This window comes from Macaca fascicularis, chromosome 15, assembly GCF_037993035.2.
Source record: "Macaca fascicularis isolate 582-1 chromosome 15, T2T-MFA8v1.1".
NCBI classification, from domain to species: domain Eukaryota; kingdom Metazoa; phylum Chordata; class Mammalia; order Primates; family Cercopithecidae; genus Macaca; species Macaca fascicularis.
Genome location: NC_088389.1, coordinates 66,305,001 through 66,327,219, shown reverse-complemented (window position 1 = coordinate 66,327,219; position 22,219 = coordinate 66,305,001). Strand labels below are relative to the sequence as shown.

The window sequence follows — 22,219 nt, the reverse complement described above, 5'->3', positions numbered from 1 at the left end:
GTCAGACAAATGTCCCCTCCATCATTGTAACCAGACACCCAAATAAGGCACTTAAATAAAACAAGGTAAAATACCAAGTGACAGGGTCAGGTCACCTGGTGGGTGAACAGCAGAGCCAGGACAAGAAGCCACATTTTGTGACTCCTAAGCCAGTATTCCTTCCACTCTACCCAACAGTCTCTAGGAGATGAGACGTGGCACCGATCACAATGCCCAGCTCATAGTAGGTTCTCAGTATCTTCATGAAATGGACACAGAGCATTTGCTTGACCATGAGAAGGGAAAGTATAATGACCTAGTGCCCACTTACAGTCACTCTTCATTCCCACCACCAGGCCTAGGCAACTACTGATCTACTTTCTGTCTCTATGGATTTGCCTTTTCTGAAAAGTTTGTACAAATGGAATTATATACCATGTGTTGCTTTGTGTCTGACATCTTCTGCTAATCATAATGTTTTTGAGGTTCATCCACGTTGTAGCATGTATTAATACTTTGTTAATTTTTATTGCCAAATAGCATTTCACTGCATGGTTTTATCATATTTTGTTTATTCATTTATCAGTTGATAGACATTTGAATTGTCTCAACTTTTTGACTATTGTGAGTAATACTATTAGGAACATGTGTGTTCAAGTTCTTATGTGCATATATGTTTTCATTTTTCATGGGTAGATACTTAGGAGCAGAATTTCTGGGTCATATGGTAACTCTATTTTGTAAGAAGGTACCAAACTGTTTATCAAAATGGATGCCTCCCCTTATTTTATACTCTATTTTTCATTTTGAATTATTTTAAAGTAAATTATAGTCCTCAAGATATACCATGTAGCCAAAAAGCATTATCCCACTTAACAAATTGTCAATAATGCTTATTATCACAAATTCAGATTTCCACTATGGTTTCCCAAAGATATGAATATTTGAGTCACTGGAAAGTAACATGTCTCTTTGAAGATCAGCGAAGTGGCTTTCTGGTTTATATACCAGCCTCCTATGAGTTTCGTTAGTCTGACCAAGTGAATGAACGAATTGACTGGCTGTTAGCTTGAGTCTTGGGCAGCCTGGATTTAAAAGATGAGCTGGAAATTTGCAGTGGGGACACAGGGAGGGCAAGTGTGTCAGCTGTGGGAGCCAAGCTGGATAGTGAGGTAAACTAAGGGAGTAAGGCCACCATATCAGGCCATGAGTAAGAGTAAGAAGTGGAGAAAAACAGAGACAAAGCAAATGTGCCAGGGGAGAACGACAGGGACAAAGCAAATGTGCTGAGAGGTTGAGATGAGAGAACACACAGACACTGGGAGAAAGGGAGTAACTCAATCACAGTGTCCATGAAAGGAAGGGCTTTGTCCCTATTCCTGGTTCCCATAATGAAGGACTCTTCCTAATGCAGTCTTGGCTTCTCTCTACTCTGAGGTGAGTTTCTTATCTAGCTGGTAAATTTGGGAGAATAACTGGGTGTGCATGGCTTGTTCTTCCTCCTGGAAGTGAACCGTCCGTAAGAAACAGAAAGTAGCCTGTCTTTTCACATGGAAGGCATCTTCTCCTCCTCCAGGCAGGGTCTACCCAGGTCCAGTTTTCTCAGAATGAGGTAAAGTCAACTGAATTCTGAGGTTGGAGTTAACAAACATACTTAGCTAATACAGTGAAAGCCACATCCTCATGCCCAGTCTTCATCAGTAATAAAGGCTGTGTTTTGGCCTCCCTTGTTCTGTTCCTCAATTTCTTCAGCACCACGTGGTGAAGAGAGGTGCCATTAGTGACTGCCCTTCAACGATGCCAATATCCAGATGCCCAAAGCCAGCAGTACTTCCTGCCCTTACAATTGGTGAGATTTTCCAGTATCCTTTCAATAGTGTTCCTTGTTTAGAGTTACCTCAAATGGCTTTTTCTTCCTTGAAATCAAAGAATCTTGGGTAGAATAAGACATTTCTCTGAAAGTTAGAATCAAAAGATAAAATGGCAATTGGTTTAAGTTTTTATTACTAATTTGGAAGACATGATACCGGTAGGTAGAGAAGCACTTGTCTGCACACATTTTTACATTAATTTTTTTGGATTAGAAATTTTATTTTGTCAAATATGTTTAATAGATAGCAATAATGTTAATGTGTTAACAGCAAAAAGCACCATTTAGAATGTTATGCCTCAAATATTTCTGAGCACAAAATGATTCATATTAATGAGTTAAAATAATTTCAATGGCTATGATAGAGTACAAATGCTAAAAAGCTGGTTTTTATTTTTAGATTTTTTTTTTTTTTTTTTTTGAGACGGAGTCTCGCTCTGTCACCCAGGTTGGAGTGCAGTGGCGCAATCTCGGCTCACTGCAAGCTCCGCCTCCTGGGTTTACGCCATTCTCCTGCCTCAGCCTCCCGAGTAGCTGGGACTACAGGCGCCCGCCACCTCGCAGGGCTAGTTTTTTGTACTTTTTAGTAGAGACGGGGTTTCACCGCGTTAGCCAGGATGGTCTTGATCTCCTGACCTCGTGATCCACCCGTCTCGGCCTCCCAAAGTGCTGGGATTACAGGCTTGAGCCACCACGCCTGGCTATTTTTAGATTTTTAAGCATCCCTTTTAAATTCCACTTTTTTCAGATTTCCTTTTATTATTTCATTTATTTACTTTAAATTTTTTATTTTTAATTATTATGGGTATCTAATAGTAGTATATATTTATAGAGTACATGTAATATTTTTATACAGGTATACAGTGTGTAATATTCAAATCAGCATGATTGGGATATCCATCACCTCAAGCATATATCATGTCTTTGTGTTAAGAATATTCCAATTCCACTCTTTTTGCTAATTTAAAATATACAATAAATTATTGTTAATTTTTACATTAACATTTATTGAAGCATCATATACATAAAGGAGCCAAACCATTGGTGTACATCTGAATATATTTTCACAAATAGAACACACTCATTTAACCAGCACCCAGATCAGAAACGGGATAATTTTAGACCATGGAAGCCCTCCTTGTTCCCCTTATGCCAAAACTCTTCAGTCACACATATTTGTGTGACTTCAGTAAATTAAAGACCTCAAGATATGCCATGTAGCCAAAAAGCATTTTCCATGCTAGCCAAAAAGGAGGAGGAGTCAAACATGCCTTCCATGTGAAGGGACGGGCTACTTTCTGTTTCTTATGGACAGCTCACTTCCAGGAGGAAGAAACAAGGTCTGGGTTTTATCCACCATCTGGATACTCTTTCATTGTGTACTTTTTTTTTTTTTTTTTTTTTTTAACACTCAGAGGGTAACCTTATTTCCAAAGCTTTGGGAAAACCATCACCGTCAGGCTCAGGTAGCACTTACAGTAGATACTTTTTGACTTCCCTTTATTTTTGTTTTTGTTTTGTTTTGTTTTTGAGACAAGGTCTCACTCTGTTGCCCAGGCTGGAGTACAGTGGTGCAATCTGGGCTCACCGTAGCTTCCCAGGCTCAAGCAATCTTCCCCAGCTCAAGCAATCCCCTCGCATCAGCCTCCCAAGTAGGTGAGACCACAGGCATGTGCTACCCGTAGAGACAGGGTTTTACCATGTTGCCCAGGCTGGTCTCAAATTCCTGAGCCCAAGCCATCTGCGCACCTTGGCCTCCCAAAGTGCTAGGAATTAGAGGTGTGAGCCATCATACCCGGTCCTAACTTCTCTCTTGATTTCTTCTTTGACCCATTGGCTGTTCAAGAGCACACGGTTTAATTTCCATGTATTTATAGATTTTCTAACTTTCCTCCTGTTATTGAGTTCTAGTTTCACGTCATTGTGGCTTGAAAAGATATTTCATATGATATCAGTCTTCTTAAATTTGTTAAGACTTGTTTTGTGGCCTGGCATGATATATCCTGGAGAATGTTCCACACATACTTGAGATGAATGTGTGTTTTGTTGCTGTTGGATGGAAAGCTCTGTATATGTCTGTTAGGTCTATTTGGTCTATAATGTTGTTCAAGTCTGCTGATTCTTTTTTGATTTTTTTTGTCTGGATAATATTTCCATTGTTGAAAGTGGGGTATTAAAGACTGCTACTATTATTGTATTGCTATTTATTTCTCCTTTCACTTCTGTTAATATTTGCTTTATATATTTAGATTCTCCAATGTTGGGTGCATATGTATTTACAATTGTTATACCCTCTCGATGAATTGACCTTTTTGTCTCTTCTAATTTCAAAATAGACTGAAAGTCTATTTTGTATGATATAAGTATACCCACCCCTGCTCTCTTTTGGTTACCATGTGCATGGGACATCTTTTTCTCTCCCTTTACTTTCAGTCTATATGTGTCCTTAAGGCTACAATGAGTCTCTTGGAGGCATCATATACTTGGATCTTGGTGGGATTTTTTTCTAATCCATTTAGCCACTCTATGCCTTTTGATTGGAGAATTTAATCTATTAACATTTAAAGTAATTATTAATAGGTAAAGACTTACTGTTGTCATTTTGTTTATTGTCTTCTGTTTTATAGTTTCTTTCTTTATTCCTCTCTTGCTGTCTTCCCTTGTGGTTTGATAATTTTTTGTGATAGTATGTTTCAATTTCCTTCTCTTTATCTTTGTTTATCCACTACAGATAATTTTTTCTTTGTAACTTCCATAAGGCTTACATAAAACAGCTTATAGTTATAATAGTCTATTTTAACCTGATAGCAACTTAAATTTGATCACATACAAAAACTATACTTTTACTCCACCCTCAATATTTTATGTTAATGTTGTCACAATTTACATCTCATTTCTTAATATTCTGTATCCACTAATAATTTATTGTAGCTGTAATTATTTTTAATACTTTTGTCCTTTAACTTTCATATTAGAATTAAAAGTGATTTATACACCACCATTATAATATTTGAGTTGTCTGGATCTGACTATTTTTTTTTACTAGTAAGTTTTATACTTTCATATTTTTTCATGTTTCATCCTTTTATTTCAACTTGAAGAACTCCCTTTAGCATCTCTTACAAGGCACGTCTAGTGGTAATGAATTCCCTCAGTTTTTGTTTGCATGGGAAAGTCTATCTCTCCATTTCTGAAGAGGTTTGCTGGTTAAAGCATTTTTGATTGGCAGGGTTTTATTTTTTTTTAATCCAGCACTTTGAATATATCATCCCACTCTCACTGACCTGCAAGTTCTTGCTAAGAAATCTGCTGATAGTCTTTTGCAGGTTCTCTTGTACATATGAATCACTTTTCTCCTGCTGCTTTGAAATTCTCATCTTTAACTTTTGACAGTTTGATTATAATGTGTCTTGGCAATGACTTATTTACGTTCAATCTAATTGGAGTTCTTTGGTCTTCATGGATCTGGATGTTCATTTCCCTCCCCAGATTTGAGGAGTTTTTCTATCATTATTTCTTTAAATAAGCTTTCTGCTCCCTTCTCTTTCTCTGCTCCTTCGTGAACTCCCATAATGCATGTATTGATTAATTTGATGGTGTCCTATAAGTACCATAGACTTTCTTTATTCTTTTTCATTCTTTTTCTTTTTGTTCCTCAGGGTGACTAATTTCAAATGATCTATATTTAAGCTGGTCCGTACTTTAAAATGTATATGCCAATAGAATCCACCCATGGTGGCACACACCTGTAGTCCAAGCTATCTGGGAGTCTGAGACAGGAAGATCACTCGAGCCCAGGAGTTCGATGCTGTAAAACACGGTGATCATGCCTGTGAATAGACACTACACTCCAGCCTGAGCAACAGAGCAAGACCCCCATCTCTCTTTCTAAAAAGGTACCAACAGATAACTTGGAGGCACTAAGAAACAGAACAAATGAATTTTCACTACTTTTTAATTCCTATTCAAAGCAATGCCAGGCATCATTCAGATATTATCTAAATAATTAATAGATAATATGGTTAATTTTATATGTCAAATCGGCTGGGACACAGTGCCCAAACATTGGTCAGGCATTACTCTGAATGTTTGGTAAGAGTGTTTTTGGATGATTTTACATTTAAATCACAGGATTTTGAGTAAAGCAGATTACCCTCCATAAGGTGAGTAGCCCTCATCCCCTTATGTGAAGGCCTGAATAGAACAAAAGGCTGACCTCCCCCAGGCAAAAGGGAATTCTCCAGCAGACTGACTTCAGATTTTATCTGCAACATCTGCTCTTCCTGGTTCTACAGCAGACTGCCTTTAGATTTTATCTGCTCTTCCTGGTTCTACAGCAGACTGCCTTTGGACTCAACTGCAACTCCCTCTTTCCCTCTTGAGTCTCCAGACTGCTGGCTTCCACAACATATTTTGGACTCACAAACTTTCCACAATCACATAGCTAACTTTAAAAAATATACCTGTTTCTTTGGAGAACCCTGACTAATACATTACCCTGCACACCTTCCTACCTTCTTCCAAAGTTGGGAATTGTTCACTGCCCTGTTGGTCTCCCAGACAAGCAAGGTTCACTTGGTGGGTAAGGCAGACGAACGGTGCTTGTCCCTAACCCATAGTCAAGCTTCTTGGTCATTTCAGAAGTAATGGACTGTTTCAAAAGGACACCATTGTATAATCCTTTTTATTTACTCCCCTAAAGCAGAAATTGTAAACTCATGACTATATCCAATTATAATTCTCATTCAGACTATTAAAACTTGTTTTTCTTTGTTCTTTAGTGAAAACACAGGCAATTCCCCATCATAATTCCTAACAAAGAGGCTTTCGGTATGAGACACTGGAGAATTTGCCTCTTCTCCATCTTTTCTGTCATCTTTCTTTCTCTCTCTTTCTTTTTTTTTTGACAGAGTCTCACTTTGTTGCCCAGGCTGGAGTGCTGTGGTATGATCTTGGCTCACTGCAACCTCAGCCTCACAGGCTCAAGCAATTCTCATGGCTCAGCCTCCTGGGTAGCTGGGACTACAGGAATCCATCATCACAAGCGGCTAATTTTTTTTTTTTTTTTTTTGTACTTTTAGTAGAGATGGGGTTTCACCATGTTGGCCAGGCTGGTCTCGAACTCCTGACCTCAAGTGATCCACCCACCTTAGCTTTCCAAAGTCCTGGGATTACAGGTGCGAGCCACCACCACTGCCAGCCATCTGTAATCTATCTTTCTTAAAAATGAAACAAATATGGGCCAGGCACGGTGGCTTACACCTGTAATCCCAGTACTTTGGGAGGCTGAGGCAGGCGGATCATGAGGTCAGGAGTTCGAGACTAGCCTGGCCAACATAGTGAAACCCTGTCTCTACTAAAAATACAAAAATCAGCCGAATGTGGTGGCACACACCTGTAGTGCCAGCTACTTCGGAGGCTGAGGCAGGAGAATCACTTGAACCTGGGAGGCAGAGGTTGCAGTGAGCTGAGACAACACCATTGCACTCTAGCCTGGGTGACAGAGCAAGACTCTGTCTCAGAAAAAAAAAAAAAAAAGGAACAAATATGTATATAACTGACTCAGGAACAGTAGACAACAGTCACAATATTTTAATTTTATCTTTCTCTGGGGGCAGGGGGTGGAGAATGGTCCTAATGTCATCCCAAAACAGGATCTTTTTTCCAAAATCGTCAATTTTCTCAAGGCCATTGGGTCTGTAATGCTTCCTTTATCTTGAACTAAATTCTAATAAATACATAGTATTATTTCCAACATCTCCCTTCTACTCTATTGATAAGTGTGACTTTTTTTTGCGCCATACCAGACAGCTTTAATTATTGTAGTGATTAAATTTAGTTTCATAAGTGGTTAATAAAGCCCTGACTTTATTGCTTTTCTCTCTCAAACCATTTTTACTATTTATATGTGTGATTTCCCAGATGAACTTTAAAAGCCATTTTTTCAAGGTTCAAGAAAATTTCCATTTGGGATTTTAATCGGACTTGTGCTAAACCTATAAATTAAATGGGGAAGAGCTGGAATCTTTACCATAGTCAGTCTTTCCACTAATAAATATGCCATTTACTCCATTTTTATTTAATATATCTCAATGAAACCTCCTAGTTTTCTAGGCTTCAGCTCTATGCATTTCTTGTTGATACTCTCCTTTAGCAGAGCATATTATGCTTATAATTTGTCTTGTTATGAGATATGCCCCCAATCCCTATATGAAATTTGGAGCTATGAGTTCTGCTCTCAAAGACTTTAAACTCTAGAAGGATGTTACGTAGCAGAATATACACCAGGTACATTTTCAGTTGACAGCTCAGCCACCAGAAAATCACTCCACTCTTTTCCTCTGGCCACTACTCCCCTCCTATCCTGTTGTTACAATAAAGGAGTTCCTGGCAACTACGTCACCTAACAGCTGACTGGACTGTGAATGGGCGCCTGTCCCAAAATGATACAATGAACTCTTTCCCTGGGACTTTAAAATTTAGAGATCACCACCTTGTCTGCCTCTAGGTGACCAGATTTGTAACATGGACACACTGGAGCTACTGGGGCCATGTTTTTCCACATGGATACCAGATAAAGGGAGGAAATGAGTCTGTACAAGGAAAGAGAAGAACAAAGTAGACAGAGAGAAGAGAAATAAACATCTGAGAGAAATACCTGGTAGCGTTTGAGTCTCCAATTCTGATTCTCTTCAGACGTTCAGCTACATTCCTGCCCTTGTGTGCTCAGAAAAGTCCCCCAAAAAAGACCTCTTCTTGTTTTCTGACTCAGGCTAGCTCTAGTTTATGTTACTACAACCAAAATAGCATTCCTAATGCAGAGAGAAGGTAAGCAGGATCCATGTTTCATGGGTTTTCAGGCTCCAGACCTAAAAATTCAAACCTGGAAGAGACAGAAAGACTACAAGAGGGCAGACAGACATTGGGAAAAGTCTAGAGAAGGAACAAGCTAAAACAGGCCCAGGCTTTATTTGGCCATCACATTTACTGTACCTCCAGGCCTGTCTGCTCCTTTCATCACACTAGGAAAGGACTGAGCCCACACCAGGGAGTAAGACATTGATGTTAGATGAGTCTCCAGCAGAATGTGAAACATCTGTCAGTCTCAGAGAAAACAACTACAGAATTTGTATGGTACTAGACAAAAATGTCCATCTTTAACCTTCAAAGTTTCAGGAGTTCCAAAAACTCTACTATCCTTTGAGATGGAGTCTCGCTCTATCACCCAGGCTGGAGTGCCATAGCTCGATCTCGGCTCGCTGCAACCTCCATCTCCCAGGCTCAAGCAATTCTCCTGCCTCAACCTCCCAAGTAGCTGAGACTACAGGCACATGCCACCACACCTGCTAATTTGTGTATTTTTTGTAGAGATGGGGTTTCACCATGTTGGCCAGGCTGGTCTCGAACTCCTGACCTCAGGTGATTTGCCCACCTCAGCCTCCCAAAGTGCTGGAATTACGGGTGTGAGCCACGAGACCTGGTCTCTATTATCCCTTCAGGTTGGATAGCTGAGCTGGAAGGAAGAAGTGAAGTGAAAGGAGGAGGAACCTAAGAGATGGGGGTGATGGCAAAGTCTAGGGAATACACTTTACCAGCCAGCATGTGGTTTGTCCTGCTCTTTTGTCCCTCTGCTACAAGGTCGGCCATGTCCCAAATGGAAGCTGCTCTGTCAATCTGAATCTCAGAGTGAAGATGGCACAGAGAAGGGCAGCAGCTGGCCTATTACAGACATGTATAATATTATGAGCATGTAGCTTCTGTAGAGCTGGAGGTCTTTTGTTGTCACCACATAATCTATCCTATTCTGACATACACTCAACTTGCTCTGAGAGCGTGAGTTCTACAAAGGCAGACCATGTCATTATTTGACTTGTACCCCTGGCACCCAGCACAATGCTAAGCACACAATAAATACTCAAGTTATATTGGACGAATGAAACCTTTCTGGATTTTACCTGTACAATAAAGAAGTTGTAGTAGATATACTACAAGGTATCTTCAAAGGCTAGCATGCCATGATTTCCATAATTTCTGAAATAAAAGGTTCTGTTTCCTTCTGAAACACCCACATGCCAAAGTCTCATTTCAGCCTGAATTCCTTGCTCTTCTAATAAAAAGCCTTTGTACATGGCTGTATATGCTTACAAGATTGCAAGAACTGCTTAAGGTTTTACAATCCAAGTGCAATCAGTCTATACAGGCAAGAAATTAAATACTAAGAACGCCTTATCTGTCTCTGAGTATTGTGACCCTGAGCGATGTCTCCAATCCCTACCCACTGTTGCTGCTGACTTGGGCAAGTATACCTGCTGTTCAAAGACCATCTGAAATTACCTCTAAGAAGGAACTGCTTTGAAAATGAGGCTTATAATTAAACAGCAATTGAAGTTTCCTGTGGTTTTATGCATGGGTCTTATCTAATGCCTAAGTAGATAAACTGCATGGCTTAAAAATCAGAAAAGAATTAGATGTTTGTACAAGTGAGAGGAGGTCTCCATTCAGCAATCTTGCTTCTTTAGGACCCAACTTTATTTCCAGCACTATTGTTGAAACACCTCCACAACACTGACATCAGTTCAACCCTGCAGAAGTAACTACTGCAAGGAATATTAGAGCTAAAATGAATCTTACCTAGCACCTCATTCAAAGTCTTTGTTTCATTAAGAAGTTGAAACACAGGAAGGTAAAGCTATCTTCCTAGGATCACCACTAGAAGAGGGGATAATCAAGGGACCTAGAAGGTAAAACTATAATGCCTTGGGTGACTTACTGGATGTAGGCTGGTAGGGAGAGAACGGAGTAAAGGACAATTGCACATAATTCTCAGTTGGCAAATGATGATGGGGTTGGGTTTGGAACATAATCCCAAAGGACACAATCCCAAACTCCACAACCTCTAATGTTGAAATCCCCATAGATCAAAATCGCTAAAGTCTAAATCCCTGAAGTCTAAAATCCCTAACAAGTGTGAGGTGTCTGCGTATCATCCAGATTAGAGATATCAAGCAGACAGTTGGATATTACAGATTTGGGGCTGGGGGGAAAGGACAAAGCTAAAGAGAGAGTTTTGGGAGTCATCAGCCTATTCAGGCTGTTTGAGGCTATTATAGAACGAAAAGGAAGAGAAGAGAAGTCAGGAAAGGGGAGAAGCAAGAATAGAACCCACAGAACATCAGTATCTAAGGGGTTTGTTAAAATAAAAATAAATAAAATAGGAGTTTATAAAGTAGCCTACAAATGAGTGACCAGGGAGATAGGAAGAAAACCAGGATAGAATGGTGTCAGTAAAGGAGAGGGTTTTAAGAACGGAAAAGTTTTCAATAGTTGTAACACACGTAGTGGGCTGCTTCCCCAGTATTCTTTCTCCCTTTTTCCTTTTAAACAAAACCCTTTTTTCAGGCCATCAGTGGATCTGGTAAATAAATAAACAACAATTTCCCAGGTACCTTTGTATCCCAAAGCTCATCCATCTCCGGTCGATTATAAGCAGATGCCTATCTACTTGGTGGGGCCGCCAGGAAAATTATTATTGTCCTCATAAAAGTGGCCAAAGAACCGGCACCTCACTTTTACCCTTTGCATTTTCTCCTTTCTTCCCTCCTAAATGATTCTATGCCTAAAGGTGCAGCAGCTGTCTAATGATCATGAGTACAAAAGACACGAAATAGATGATGGAGTGGAAAATGAGAAGGATCTGCTTCCTGATCCACCTTTAAAAGTGAGAAAGTTGGGAGTCGGCCTTGGCTCCTCCCTTCATCTCACTTCACTGTGCTCCAAGACACTTCATTCAACCCTTAAATACCCTCAGATCTGCTTTCTTCTAACTTCTCTACCAGCCCTACATTGTTAAGGCCACATTATGTCTTGCCCAGCGTACTGAACTGCCCTCCTAACAAGACTCCCAGCTTCCAGACTTACCAGCTCCAACCTATGCTCTCACCTGCTGTCCCTTCAGTCAAACTGGAATGTTTTTATATTGATCTTTGCTTAAAATACATTCAGGGTTCTTCATTGCCTAGTGGATAAAAAGTCATTAGTCCCACAGCCTTTATGATTTGTTTGGCTTCTGTCATACATGATGAAGACACTAATTATGATGACAAATATATATACATGTACATGTGCACGTGTGTGCATGTGTGTGTAATTTTTATACACAGACTATGTACCAAGCATTGTGCTAGGAACTTTACGTTTATTTAATCCTCACAATGTTCCCTCATATATTTGGTATTAATCTCATTTTACAAATAGGACGACTGATTCTCAGAGAAGTTAAGTCACTTGCCCAGGAACATACAGCTAGTTTAAGTGGGGAAGACCCAGATGTGAAAATTCTTTCCAGTAAAGCAGTGTCTTGACATGAAAGCATGTACCGCTCACCAACCTGTTCTCCACCGCCCTCCTCTATCCTAAATGGGCAGCCCTGTTGAAGAATCATAGCCAAAGCCAGTCTTGCCCCCGGGGCCAGAGGAATCCATCTGCCTCTGCCAACTACCAGAGCGGGAGGAACGCAGGATCTCAACGCCTGCTTCAGCAAGGGAGGAGAGAATCGCCCAGAGCCAGAGCGGCGTCGCAGGGTGGTGGTCCTGACCGGACAAGGCCACTTCTCCTCGTGAACTGGGGGCCAGAGAGCCCTTCTCCCTGTCCGCCTGGCACAACGGCGCTGTGGAAGTGAAATCCCGGCTCCAAGGTCACCCTGTCACGAGCCTGGAGCTGGAAAGCCACGGGGACTCCGAGGACTCACCCAAGGCCCAGACTAGCCCGGCACCCACCCCTCACCACTAACCCACTCCGCCTGGGCGCTGGCTCTGTGCGCTCCCGCCGCGCAGTCGCTCCGCTGCAAGAGCGCTTTCGCGCAGCGCCACCGCCCAGTGCCGGGACCAAAGCAGTCCTCGGGCACCGGCTCCTCGAGGCACACAGCCCCCTGAACCCCGAGTCAGGGGATTGAGAGAAGGGCGGTCGGGGAGCCCCTCGGCCTGCCGTCAGTCACTCGGATTTGTAACTGGAGAAGGGTGCGGGTCCCCGAGGGACATCTCCAGCTGGCACCTAACCCCTCGGATCCCGGACTGGGAGCCCGAGCTCGGACATTCCAACGGCTGCCCGGTGGGCAAACCGACCCTGGTTTCCGACTCCGGTCACTGGCAGCCTCGCGCCCCAGACCCTCCCCGGGCACGGAAACGGGTCAGGTCGCCCCGCTCAGCCTCCGGGACGGCGGCGGCACAAACCCCGGCCGCTCCCAGCAGCCCCGACGAGACCCCGGCAGCGCCTGCCGCTGGGTGGCCTCTCTCTGGTGCTGACCCCCTCGCGCCCCCGCGCGTCCGTCTGCGTTTCTGAGCCTGCTCTGACAGTGATGTAACAAGGCCAGGCTCGTGCCGCGTTCCCTCTTTCCCAGACTCAGTGCTCCCTCCTCCCGCGCCCCGCGCTCTGCGCGCTGAGCTGGCGCTGGGCTCCGCTTGCACAGCACCGGGACCGACGGGCACTGCTGGGAGAACCGCTCTCCCACGTTCCACCTCCCCAATGCAGAGTCCGTGGGGGAAACCAGGCTTTCCTCCCAGAACCAGGGGAGCGAGCCGAGGGGGCAGCTGCTGTGGAGGCTTCTGAGGAGACAGCCTGGCTTCTTTCCCTACTTCCTGGAGAGGGCAAGAAACCTCAGGTACCTCGTTGACCCCAGCAGGTGCGTGTTGATATGAGAGAGAGACAGAAGTTGCAATAGTGTGAGGGAGAGAGGGAGGGCACGAGAGAGAAAGGGAGGAAGGGAGAGGGGACGGAGAGAAAGAGTAGAAATAGAAACAGGGAGAGATTGCAAGAGAAACGCGGAGAGAGAGAGATTGCAAGAGAGATACAAAGACTGAAAGTCAAGAAGCAAGTCAGAGAGAAAGAACAAGAGAGAGATAAGAGTTGGTGGGTGGGAGCTAGACTTGGGTTTTTTTAAAACGCACTGTGGTTTTCACCTCTGACAGAATAGAGGAACGCTGCTCCCTGGTCAGCAAGCAGCCCCCAACCTGGATGGAGTGAAAGATGCGGCCTGATGACATTAACCCGAGGACTGGGCTGGTGGTGGCCCTGGTCAGTGTCTTCCTGGTCTTCGGTTTCATGTTCACCGTCTCTGGGATGAAAGGGGAGACTTTGGGAAACATCCCCCTCCTGGCCATCGGGCCAGCCATCTGCCTACCAGGCATCGCGGCCATTGCCCTGGCCAGGAAAACCGAGGGATGCACCAAGTGGCCAGAGAACGAGCTTCTATGGGTCCGCAAATTGCCCTGCTTCCGGAAACCCAAAGACAAGGAGGTGGTGGAGCTGCTGAGGACCCCTTCAGACCTGGAGTCCGGCAAGGGGAGCTCAGATGAGCTGGCTAAGAAGGCGGGCCTCAGGGGGAAGCCTCCCCCACAAGGCCAGGGTGAGGTGTCCATGGCCAGCTCCATCACCACCCCCACACCCACGGAGGAAGGAGAATGCCAGAGCCTGGTCCAGAGTGGGCATCAGGAGGAGACGTCCAGATACCTGGACGGCTACTGCCCCTCGGGCAGTTCCCTCACCTACAGTGCCTTGGACATCAAGTGCTCAGCAAGGGACAGACCTGAGTGCCCTGAGCCCGAGGACAGCATCTTCTTTGTGCCCCAGGACAGTATCATCGTTTGCTCCTACAAGCAGAACAGCCCCTATGACAGATACTGTTGTTATATCAATCAGATACAAGGCAGGTGGGACCACGAGACCATCGTCTAATCTCTGCATACAAAGGTCACTGGATTGATAGAAATATGACTAAGCCCAGCTCCCCATGGAAGGAAATTACTCTGCTTGGAGAGCCTTCACACTGTTAGAAATTGACCCGGTATGTGATGGGTGTGATAACCTCTGGTACCCAAGAGTCATGTAAATAGGCATGTTGGGGACACATTTTAGGGAAGGGTGATAAGGGTTAAGGACACTGGAAGAGGCAGTGGGTAGGAAAGGAAGGCACTCCGGTTGCTTCTTAACAATTTACACAATGTTGAATGTTTTGTAAAATAACCCAAAAAGTGCTATCCAGGACCAGCTAAGAGCAAGATAAATCTAGAGTGGGCTGCAGATGTGAGGCATCAAATGATGCATGAGCTGACCATAGGGAGACTGAGCTGCTTTATGTTGGAATAAATTGAAAAAAATTAATGATCTGTTATATAAAATAATTTTTGTCTGGTGAAAAGCTTATCACACTTGGTATTTGCTGAAAGAAAAAAAAATCAAGATATAAGAGTTAAACCCTCCTTAGATGGGATTGTTTTGGGGAAAAGGGGAGTTAAAGACAGTTGGATTATGTAACTGAGTCTTGTGGCATTATTGTCTGACAAGATTGTGGTTTCTAATAAAGTAAAATAAGTGTGACCAGCTATGTGAAAAGTTAACATTTTTAGATGGCTATGCTACTTCTTAAACTCTTCATTTAAATCCATTTATTGCGTCTTTATCTGAAATGAGTTTTTTCTAAACATTTACTATCATTCATGTATTATTTCCTTACCAGGTGCAAAATTACTTCATATGATTCTTTCACAGATTGGAATTTGTTTTCATCAAGACAAAATAAATTTTACATATATATCCAAGTCTTTAACATTGGCAGATATGTACTGATAATTACCATTCTTATATACCTTTTAAAATCTGAAAACTATAAAGTCTACACATTAGCCTTGAACATTGCACATAATTTGTATAAAATGCAATGGTTAAACTTTTGGAAGTGTCATTATTTGTACATTTGTTCAACTCCTCTCACAGACTAAATGCCAGTGAAACAAGAGCTAATCTACTAAATTTAACTGAAGCCTAGATTGTATTAAGCTCACCTGATCAGTGAACATTACATGATAAATTCTCTCTATTTCATACATTTTTGCTGCTGAGGAAAACAACAAATCACAATGATATCCTAAAATGTGCTTTCTATTTCACTTGTTCAACTGCAATAGATAAGAAGGCTATTAAGCAGAATGCCATTTGATCCCTGGTGAAGAAAAATATTGAATTATATATAGGAATAGTGATAGAGTTCATCTTGAAGATCAGAAGTATTTTGTATCCTTCAAAGAATGATCGTTTTAAGTGATCATATAGTCTTAGTCACTTTCTCCCAAAAGGGGAATTGAGGACAAAAATTTGGGCATACGTTTTTTGTGGATTTCAATTCCAACTCTGCAATTCTTTCTTAAGTATAGCAATTGCTCTGTCTTAAGAATCATGCTCTTTAAAAAAATCATAATTTTCAAGTCAAGTTCGAGATCAAAAAGATGTAATTATTTTAGTAGGGCTTAAATGTCAGAAATGAGATGCATGATCTTGGGCGAATTTTATCTTCTTACACCTGAGTTTCTTACTCTGTGAAGGGAGGGGGAATTGATTTACACTTGATTATTTCTATCATTCATTTTCAGTTTAAATATTCTATGGTATTATGTCAAAGGCACTTTATATATTGCCAGGAAATGAGTTACAGCAAAATGCATGCCAAAGTTATGAAATTCATGATAATTATGTGACATAGATTGCACTGCTACTACTCAAAAAAGAATTTTGTAGATGTATGAAAGCAGATATTTTATTACCAAATATCATTTATTCAACACAATACATTCCTGAGAATAAAATGAACATAATCAGAGTAAAATATTTTTGAGGAGAAAACTTAAAATGTTGGTATAACTCAAAGTAATCTAATACACAACCTTGCACTAAATGTGATTGACATTGGATTTGGGATGGGGAGAGATAGTTCCCTAAAATCACAGTAACTTTTAATACTTTTAATGCACTTTGAAAACAGAGAATCATATTTTTATAATGGTGACAACTACTGGATAACTCTTAGGAATAAAAACTTCCTTTAAGATGTTTGCACCATTAGAGATGAGGAGATAGTGAGACAGAGAGATGGCCACAGAGACTCAGCAAATCTTACACAATAAGCTGCAGTTTTCTGAAAGAAGAGGCTTGCACTGTCAGGTATGGTTTGGGGGTTGGAAAAGTTACTTTCTGATTTTTTGGAACCATTTCAAACTCCTTCATATCATTCTCTCTCTTTCTAAAATGAGGGTCAACTACTAGTTTAGAGATATAAGGTATTTTATCTTGTTTTCAAGTTCTGCTTCAGAACAAAACCTATTTCATGTTTCTTCTCCCATTACCTACTTAAGATACTTAAGGTATTTAAGTATGCATTTGAGGAAATATTTTCCTGTGCTAAAATAAAGGTTTGCAAATGTTGGTGTGAGAGGTTTTAACTTTGACCAGTGAAAATAAAATGTATGACTGTGTGTGTGAATTTCTCTTAACATATTAACAAACCCCTTTCTATATGCAACAAGGTAGCCTGGTGCCCCAAATCAATACTTGTAAGTACTATTCAGAGTTAAACTTCCAAAGTCAAAAAAATATATACACACAAAAAAGGGTAAAACCCGCATTCTTTTGAACCAAGGTAGAAGAGAAAGAGAAAAAAAGTGTCTCAGCCCTTTAGAGGAAAAGACAGCAACTCATTACAATGAGTTAGACAGTTTTAGCAAATTGTTCTTATTAATATAATAGGCATGAGGATTGTTCCTGGTAGCGAGCTCCTAGACAGATATAAATTTAAGTAGGCATTACTTTATTTTGCTGTTAATCCAAACAGACGTTGCAACTTGATTTTGAATAGGCATTTTATTTTCAAAATTTCTCTACTGAATTTCTCTTGCTCTATGTGCCTACTTGTTGTGCACATGGGTTCTTTTTCCAAACTGCTTCTTGATTCTTAAGTGAGAATTCAGACAAGATACTCAAACGAGAGCACATTAGACATCTGTTTTAAGATTTATTTTCTGTTGCAGTCATCTTGGCAAACAAAATCCACATACAGTTAAGTTCAGGCTCTCTTCCAAACCCTACTAAGCAGCTGCTTTGAAAATGTTTTCAATATTATGGATCTTAATATCCATTGAGATGACAAATGTAGGAAAGGAAGATTCATTTTGTTAAATGTTTTTTCTCTTTTGCAACATCCAAGCTCTACTTATTTATTAATAGCCTCCCTCTGTACCCACAACATCATTTATTTGGTGAATTCACTATTATTAATACTAGTATTGTATCACATTAAAGAAAAAGTTTCTGAAAACCCACCACCTCACTATCCTAAAGCAACTACTGTGTTTCTATTTTGGCATATCATCTTCCAGGCTTCCTCCACATGCATATGCAGCATACATATTATAATAGTGTGTTTTTCTTTTCTCTTTTAATTATATTCCAAGCATGTTTCCATGTTTCTGTGTAGTATTTCTAATTATCAATGAACAATTGTGTAATATGCCATTTTAGTGATGTTCCATAATTTATCATGCCATTCCTTATTGCTGGCAAGATACCAAGTTTTATGGATGGTTTTGTATGTTTTTTTCCTTTTGCTGGTTACACTGCTATATTATTTGTTATATGCCAATAGAGAGGAACTTTACTATTGAACAGCCATCTCCTTGTGGCTGAGAGGAGGCAGAAATGTGTAAATGAATGGAACTCTCCATATGGTTGTGGGGGTCTTCCCTTCACTCATGTGCATATAAGACCCAGGGTGGGAAACAAAACCATGCTTCTTCAAAAAGGTCCTCCCATCAGGACCAGAACTAGTATGTTTAGGAGTAAGATGGAACGGAACATTTCCCCAGCTAAGATATCAGTGATGTGTTTCTCACAATCAGATTACAGTGGTGTCAGTCTTCAAGAGCATCGTGTTCAACAAGCAAAATGATAAATAGATGTAAACAATAATAATGACTTTGTAATATGCCAAAAGCATTTTCTTAAAGTACCTCATCATATATTTTATAATAGACTGTATTTCATATGTATATGTATTGTTGCCTATCAGTGACTTACAAATGAACTGGAATTTCAGGAATCTGATAGACTCTGCCCTTGAGTTTTCTATGTTTCAGTTTCTTACTAGGAAAAACTAAACTGAGGATGGAAATGGGGACAAATGCTTGGTTTGCCCAAATATCTTAATAAAAGACTAGATTCCATTCAGCCTCTTGTCCAGTTCACATAAAATCATGTAGACACCATTGAGTTTGAGACCATGACTTTGATTTCTTATGACCTACCACAGGGTCCTCACTCAATGGGCACCCAACCAAAAGAAATGTGTATATGATGCTGCCAAGATACACAAACAGGCAGGCACTGATGTTAGATATCCACAGTCTTTGGCAAGTTATTCCTGGAACTGACCCTTATTAGGGATTCTTTTTTTATTTTTCCTTTATTCCTGCCCCGAACCCAGATTAGAGCCTGCAGACTTGGTATTCTCGGTGATAGTATGAAGCTTTGCATGCTTTATCCTTAATAAGGTACAGAGTTACAAAATGAACCGATTACAAAACAGTACATAAAGCTATTAAAAATCTCCTGTGCTGCTCTTTGACAAATCTATCTTTAGAAAGTCAAACATAAAAGATAATTTTGCAATTAATCACTTTCTTATTTTTCATGGTAATGAACTATTGTACGTAAGACAGTCCTTCAGTAGGAGGCAAGACCACATTTGTTTGAAAAACTAGGCTTTTGAAAATCACCTGCCTGTATCTTAACATGAAAAGTATGGGCAATTATTTTCTTTTCTTTCTTTCTTTCTTTTTTTCCTGAGATAGGGTCTCATTCTGTCGTCCATGCTGGAGTGCAGTGGCATGATCTTGGCTCACTGCAACCTCCATCTCTTAGGCTTCAAGTGATTCTCCTGCCTCAGTCTCCCCAGTAGCTGGGATTAAAGGCACCTGCCACCAAACGGCAAATTTTTGTATTTTTAGTAGAGACGAGCTTTCACCATGTTGACCAGGCTGGTCTCGAACTCCTGACCTCAGGTGATCCACCAGCCTCAGCCTCCCACAGTGCTAGGATTACAGGCATGAGCCACCGCACCTGGCCATTATTTTCTATACAAGTGATTAGACCACCAGACCAACTCAGAAAGGCCCACTCTGTCCCTCTGCTTTTCCGAACTACCTCCCATCCCCTACAGGAGCCTCTTGAATGCTCCTGATTGTGCCCTGCAGCTGACCACCCCAAGGCTTTGCCCCAGCCATTTTCTGTGCCTCAAATTCCCCATCTTCACCCTTCTGCTGCATAAGGCCCTAACGTCCTTCAAGGAGAAGCTGCCACATCTTCCACCATCTTCTGGATTTTCTGACTCAGAACCAAACCTTCTATTATTCTCTGGCCTCACAACACCTTCCACCACTATCATCACACACATTAGTTTCATAGGTATCTGTCTCTCCAACTGTAGTGTGAACTCCTTGAAGGCGGGGACCACATTTTATCCATCTTTCCAATCCCCTACTTCACCCCCGACACACTCATTTATTCTGTCTTGCTCAGTGAAAACTCTAAATTGCACCATTTAGGTCACCCTCGATGCCTACTTTCTTTTTCAAGTTGAATATAGTCCACAACAATGTGGATTAAAATTGGCTTCCGTGAGTTGGGACCCTAACTTTTATTTTAGCATATTGTTTCTTTGGGAAAACCACGTCTTATATAACAAGAAGAAAGAAAGAAATCCTTCCAGAACATTTTTCCCTACCTCCATGATTGACCTAACTTCCACTCCATGAGTCAGAGACTGCACCAAACATGTGATAAGAACTGGTGGTTCTAGGAGCATGTGACAACCATTGAATTCCTGGCCAGAAATAAGGTGAATCAATGTACTCAGGTTAATCCTGCAAGTAGGTCAACAAAATATAATTCCTCAGCTTTGACTATTGTCCTTCTAATAAGTTTTTTCACCAATAATTCTTAAGAAGACCTTCAAGACCACCTGGGTATTATCTTGGGTCAGTATTGAGGGGCTGAGTTGCAGACCCTCTCCCACCACCACCAGTGATGCTCCCCTTCTCCATGAAAGCTGTAAATACTCAGAGACCATGGTTTGTAATTCAGAGAAGTCCTGGTTTGTTCTGGAACAAGAGATGGCATTGTTCAGCAATTCCTGCGAGCACTATTTGAGGCCGGTCTTAATAACTTCTGACCCATGTAATTTTTCCTGTGAATTTTCCCAACTACCTGACTAGGTAAAAATAGGATTTAATTGGAGTAACTCTTTATCTTGACTGTGGTGAATATCAGGGTCTCTTTTAACAATAGCAAGAAAGACCTCCTTTAAGTATGTATAGGAAAGGGAGCATGGGGAAAGAAAGAGCAGAATTGTGGGCATGGGGAGAAGAGCCAACAATCCCTGATTAAGCCAGTCACGGTTGCAGCATCCACCCCCTCCATCCCCCTAGCGTTAGTTACCACTTCTCATCTCTACTTTAGAAGCAAATGCCAGAAAATGGACTAAGAGGACAAACCAAACAGAAAATGTTTTAAAAACGTAAAGAGTAAAAGGAAAGTGTTAGAGAATTTTAATATATTTTTAAATGGCTGTGAAAATATGTACTCAATTTAAGAGTATATTCCAACAAGGGCAATATTCAGCTAGAAATATCCTGCTGGGCAGGGTTAAAAGGAATATAAAAGAGCATCCAATAAATAAGATCAAATGGGTTTAAAAACTATTCAATAATAGACTAAGAAGTATAATAAAAACTATGAAGCTAAAGGAATATGGAGTGAATAAGACTAGCTGAAGCATTAGAAGGATAAAGATAGTAAAGTTAAATAATTTTAAAGGCATAAAGTCAGCCAAAATTTTCCACTGAAACAAGAATGGGGTATTAAATGCAAGCGACAACACAGAGGCCAGAACTAAGACCCCAGCAATGTGTTGCAGGCTGAGGCAAGAGCAGACAAGGGACACAGGTTGTGCTCAATTCTCCTCCCAGGCGAGATCCCCTCAAAGCAGGCTGTCACCCTTCAGGTTGCAAAAATTCAAGGCCCAAATGATTTTTTGCATATGACACCAAAAGCACAGGCAACAAATGCAAAAGTAGACAATGGGATTTCACCAAACTAAAATAATTATGAACAGAAAAGGAAACAATCTACAGAGTGAAGATAACCTATGGAGTGGGAGAAAATATTTGCAAACCATACATCTGATAACAGGTGTATTAGTCTGTTCTCACATTGCTATAAAGACATACCCAAGATTGAGTAATTTATAAAGGAAAGAGATTTAGTTGACTCACAGTTCCACATGGCTGGGGAGGCCTCACAGTCATGGAGGAAGACGAAGGAAGGGCAAAGGGGATGACTTACATGACAGCAGGCAAGAGAGCGTGTGCAGGGGAACTCCTCTTTATAAAACCATCATATCTTGTAAGGCTTACTCACTATCATGAGAACAGCACCAGAAAAACCTGCCCCCATGATTCAATTACCTCCCCGTCTGGGTCCATCCCACAACAC

At 41.2% G+C, this 22,219-nt stretch overlaps 1 protein-coding gene and 1 long non-coding RNA gene across 4 annotated transcripts in view; one reads left to right on the top strand and one right to left on the bottom strand.

Annotated features, from left to right (window-relative positions):
* The window catches only part of LOC135967420 (uncharacterized), an 83,138-nt gene that overhangs the window by 5,490 nt on the left and 55,429 nt on the right, over positions 1-22,219 (bottom strand). Inside the window, exon 1 of one of the 2 annotated variants that reach the window (XR_010581540.1) lies at positions 13,804-13,920. The exons of the other annotated variant lie outside the window; for it this stretch is intronic. This is a non-coding gene — a long non-coding RNA (uncharacterized lncRNA). Of the gene's footprint in view, positions 1-13,803; positions 13,921-22,219 lie in introns of those variants that run through there. 2 annotated transcript variants of the gene reach the window in all.
* Positions 13,243-17,098, top strand: TMEM215 (transmembrane protein 215). 2 transcript variants are annotated; one of them, XM_045373353.3, is made up of 2 exons: positions 13,243-13,505; positions 13,813-17,098. In XM_045373353.3, exon 2 carries the CDS (start codon positions 13,871-13,873, stop codon positions 14,576-14,578), a length of 708 nt encoding a protein of 235 aa, XP_045229288.1. In that variant the 5' UTR covers positions 13,243-13,505; positions 13,813-13,870; the 3' UTR covers positions 14,579-17,098. The 2 variants fall into 2 exon arrangements, with proteins under 2 accessions (XP_045229288.1, XP_005581607.1); XM_005581550.5 differs by having other exon boundaries at positions 13,243-13,526.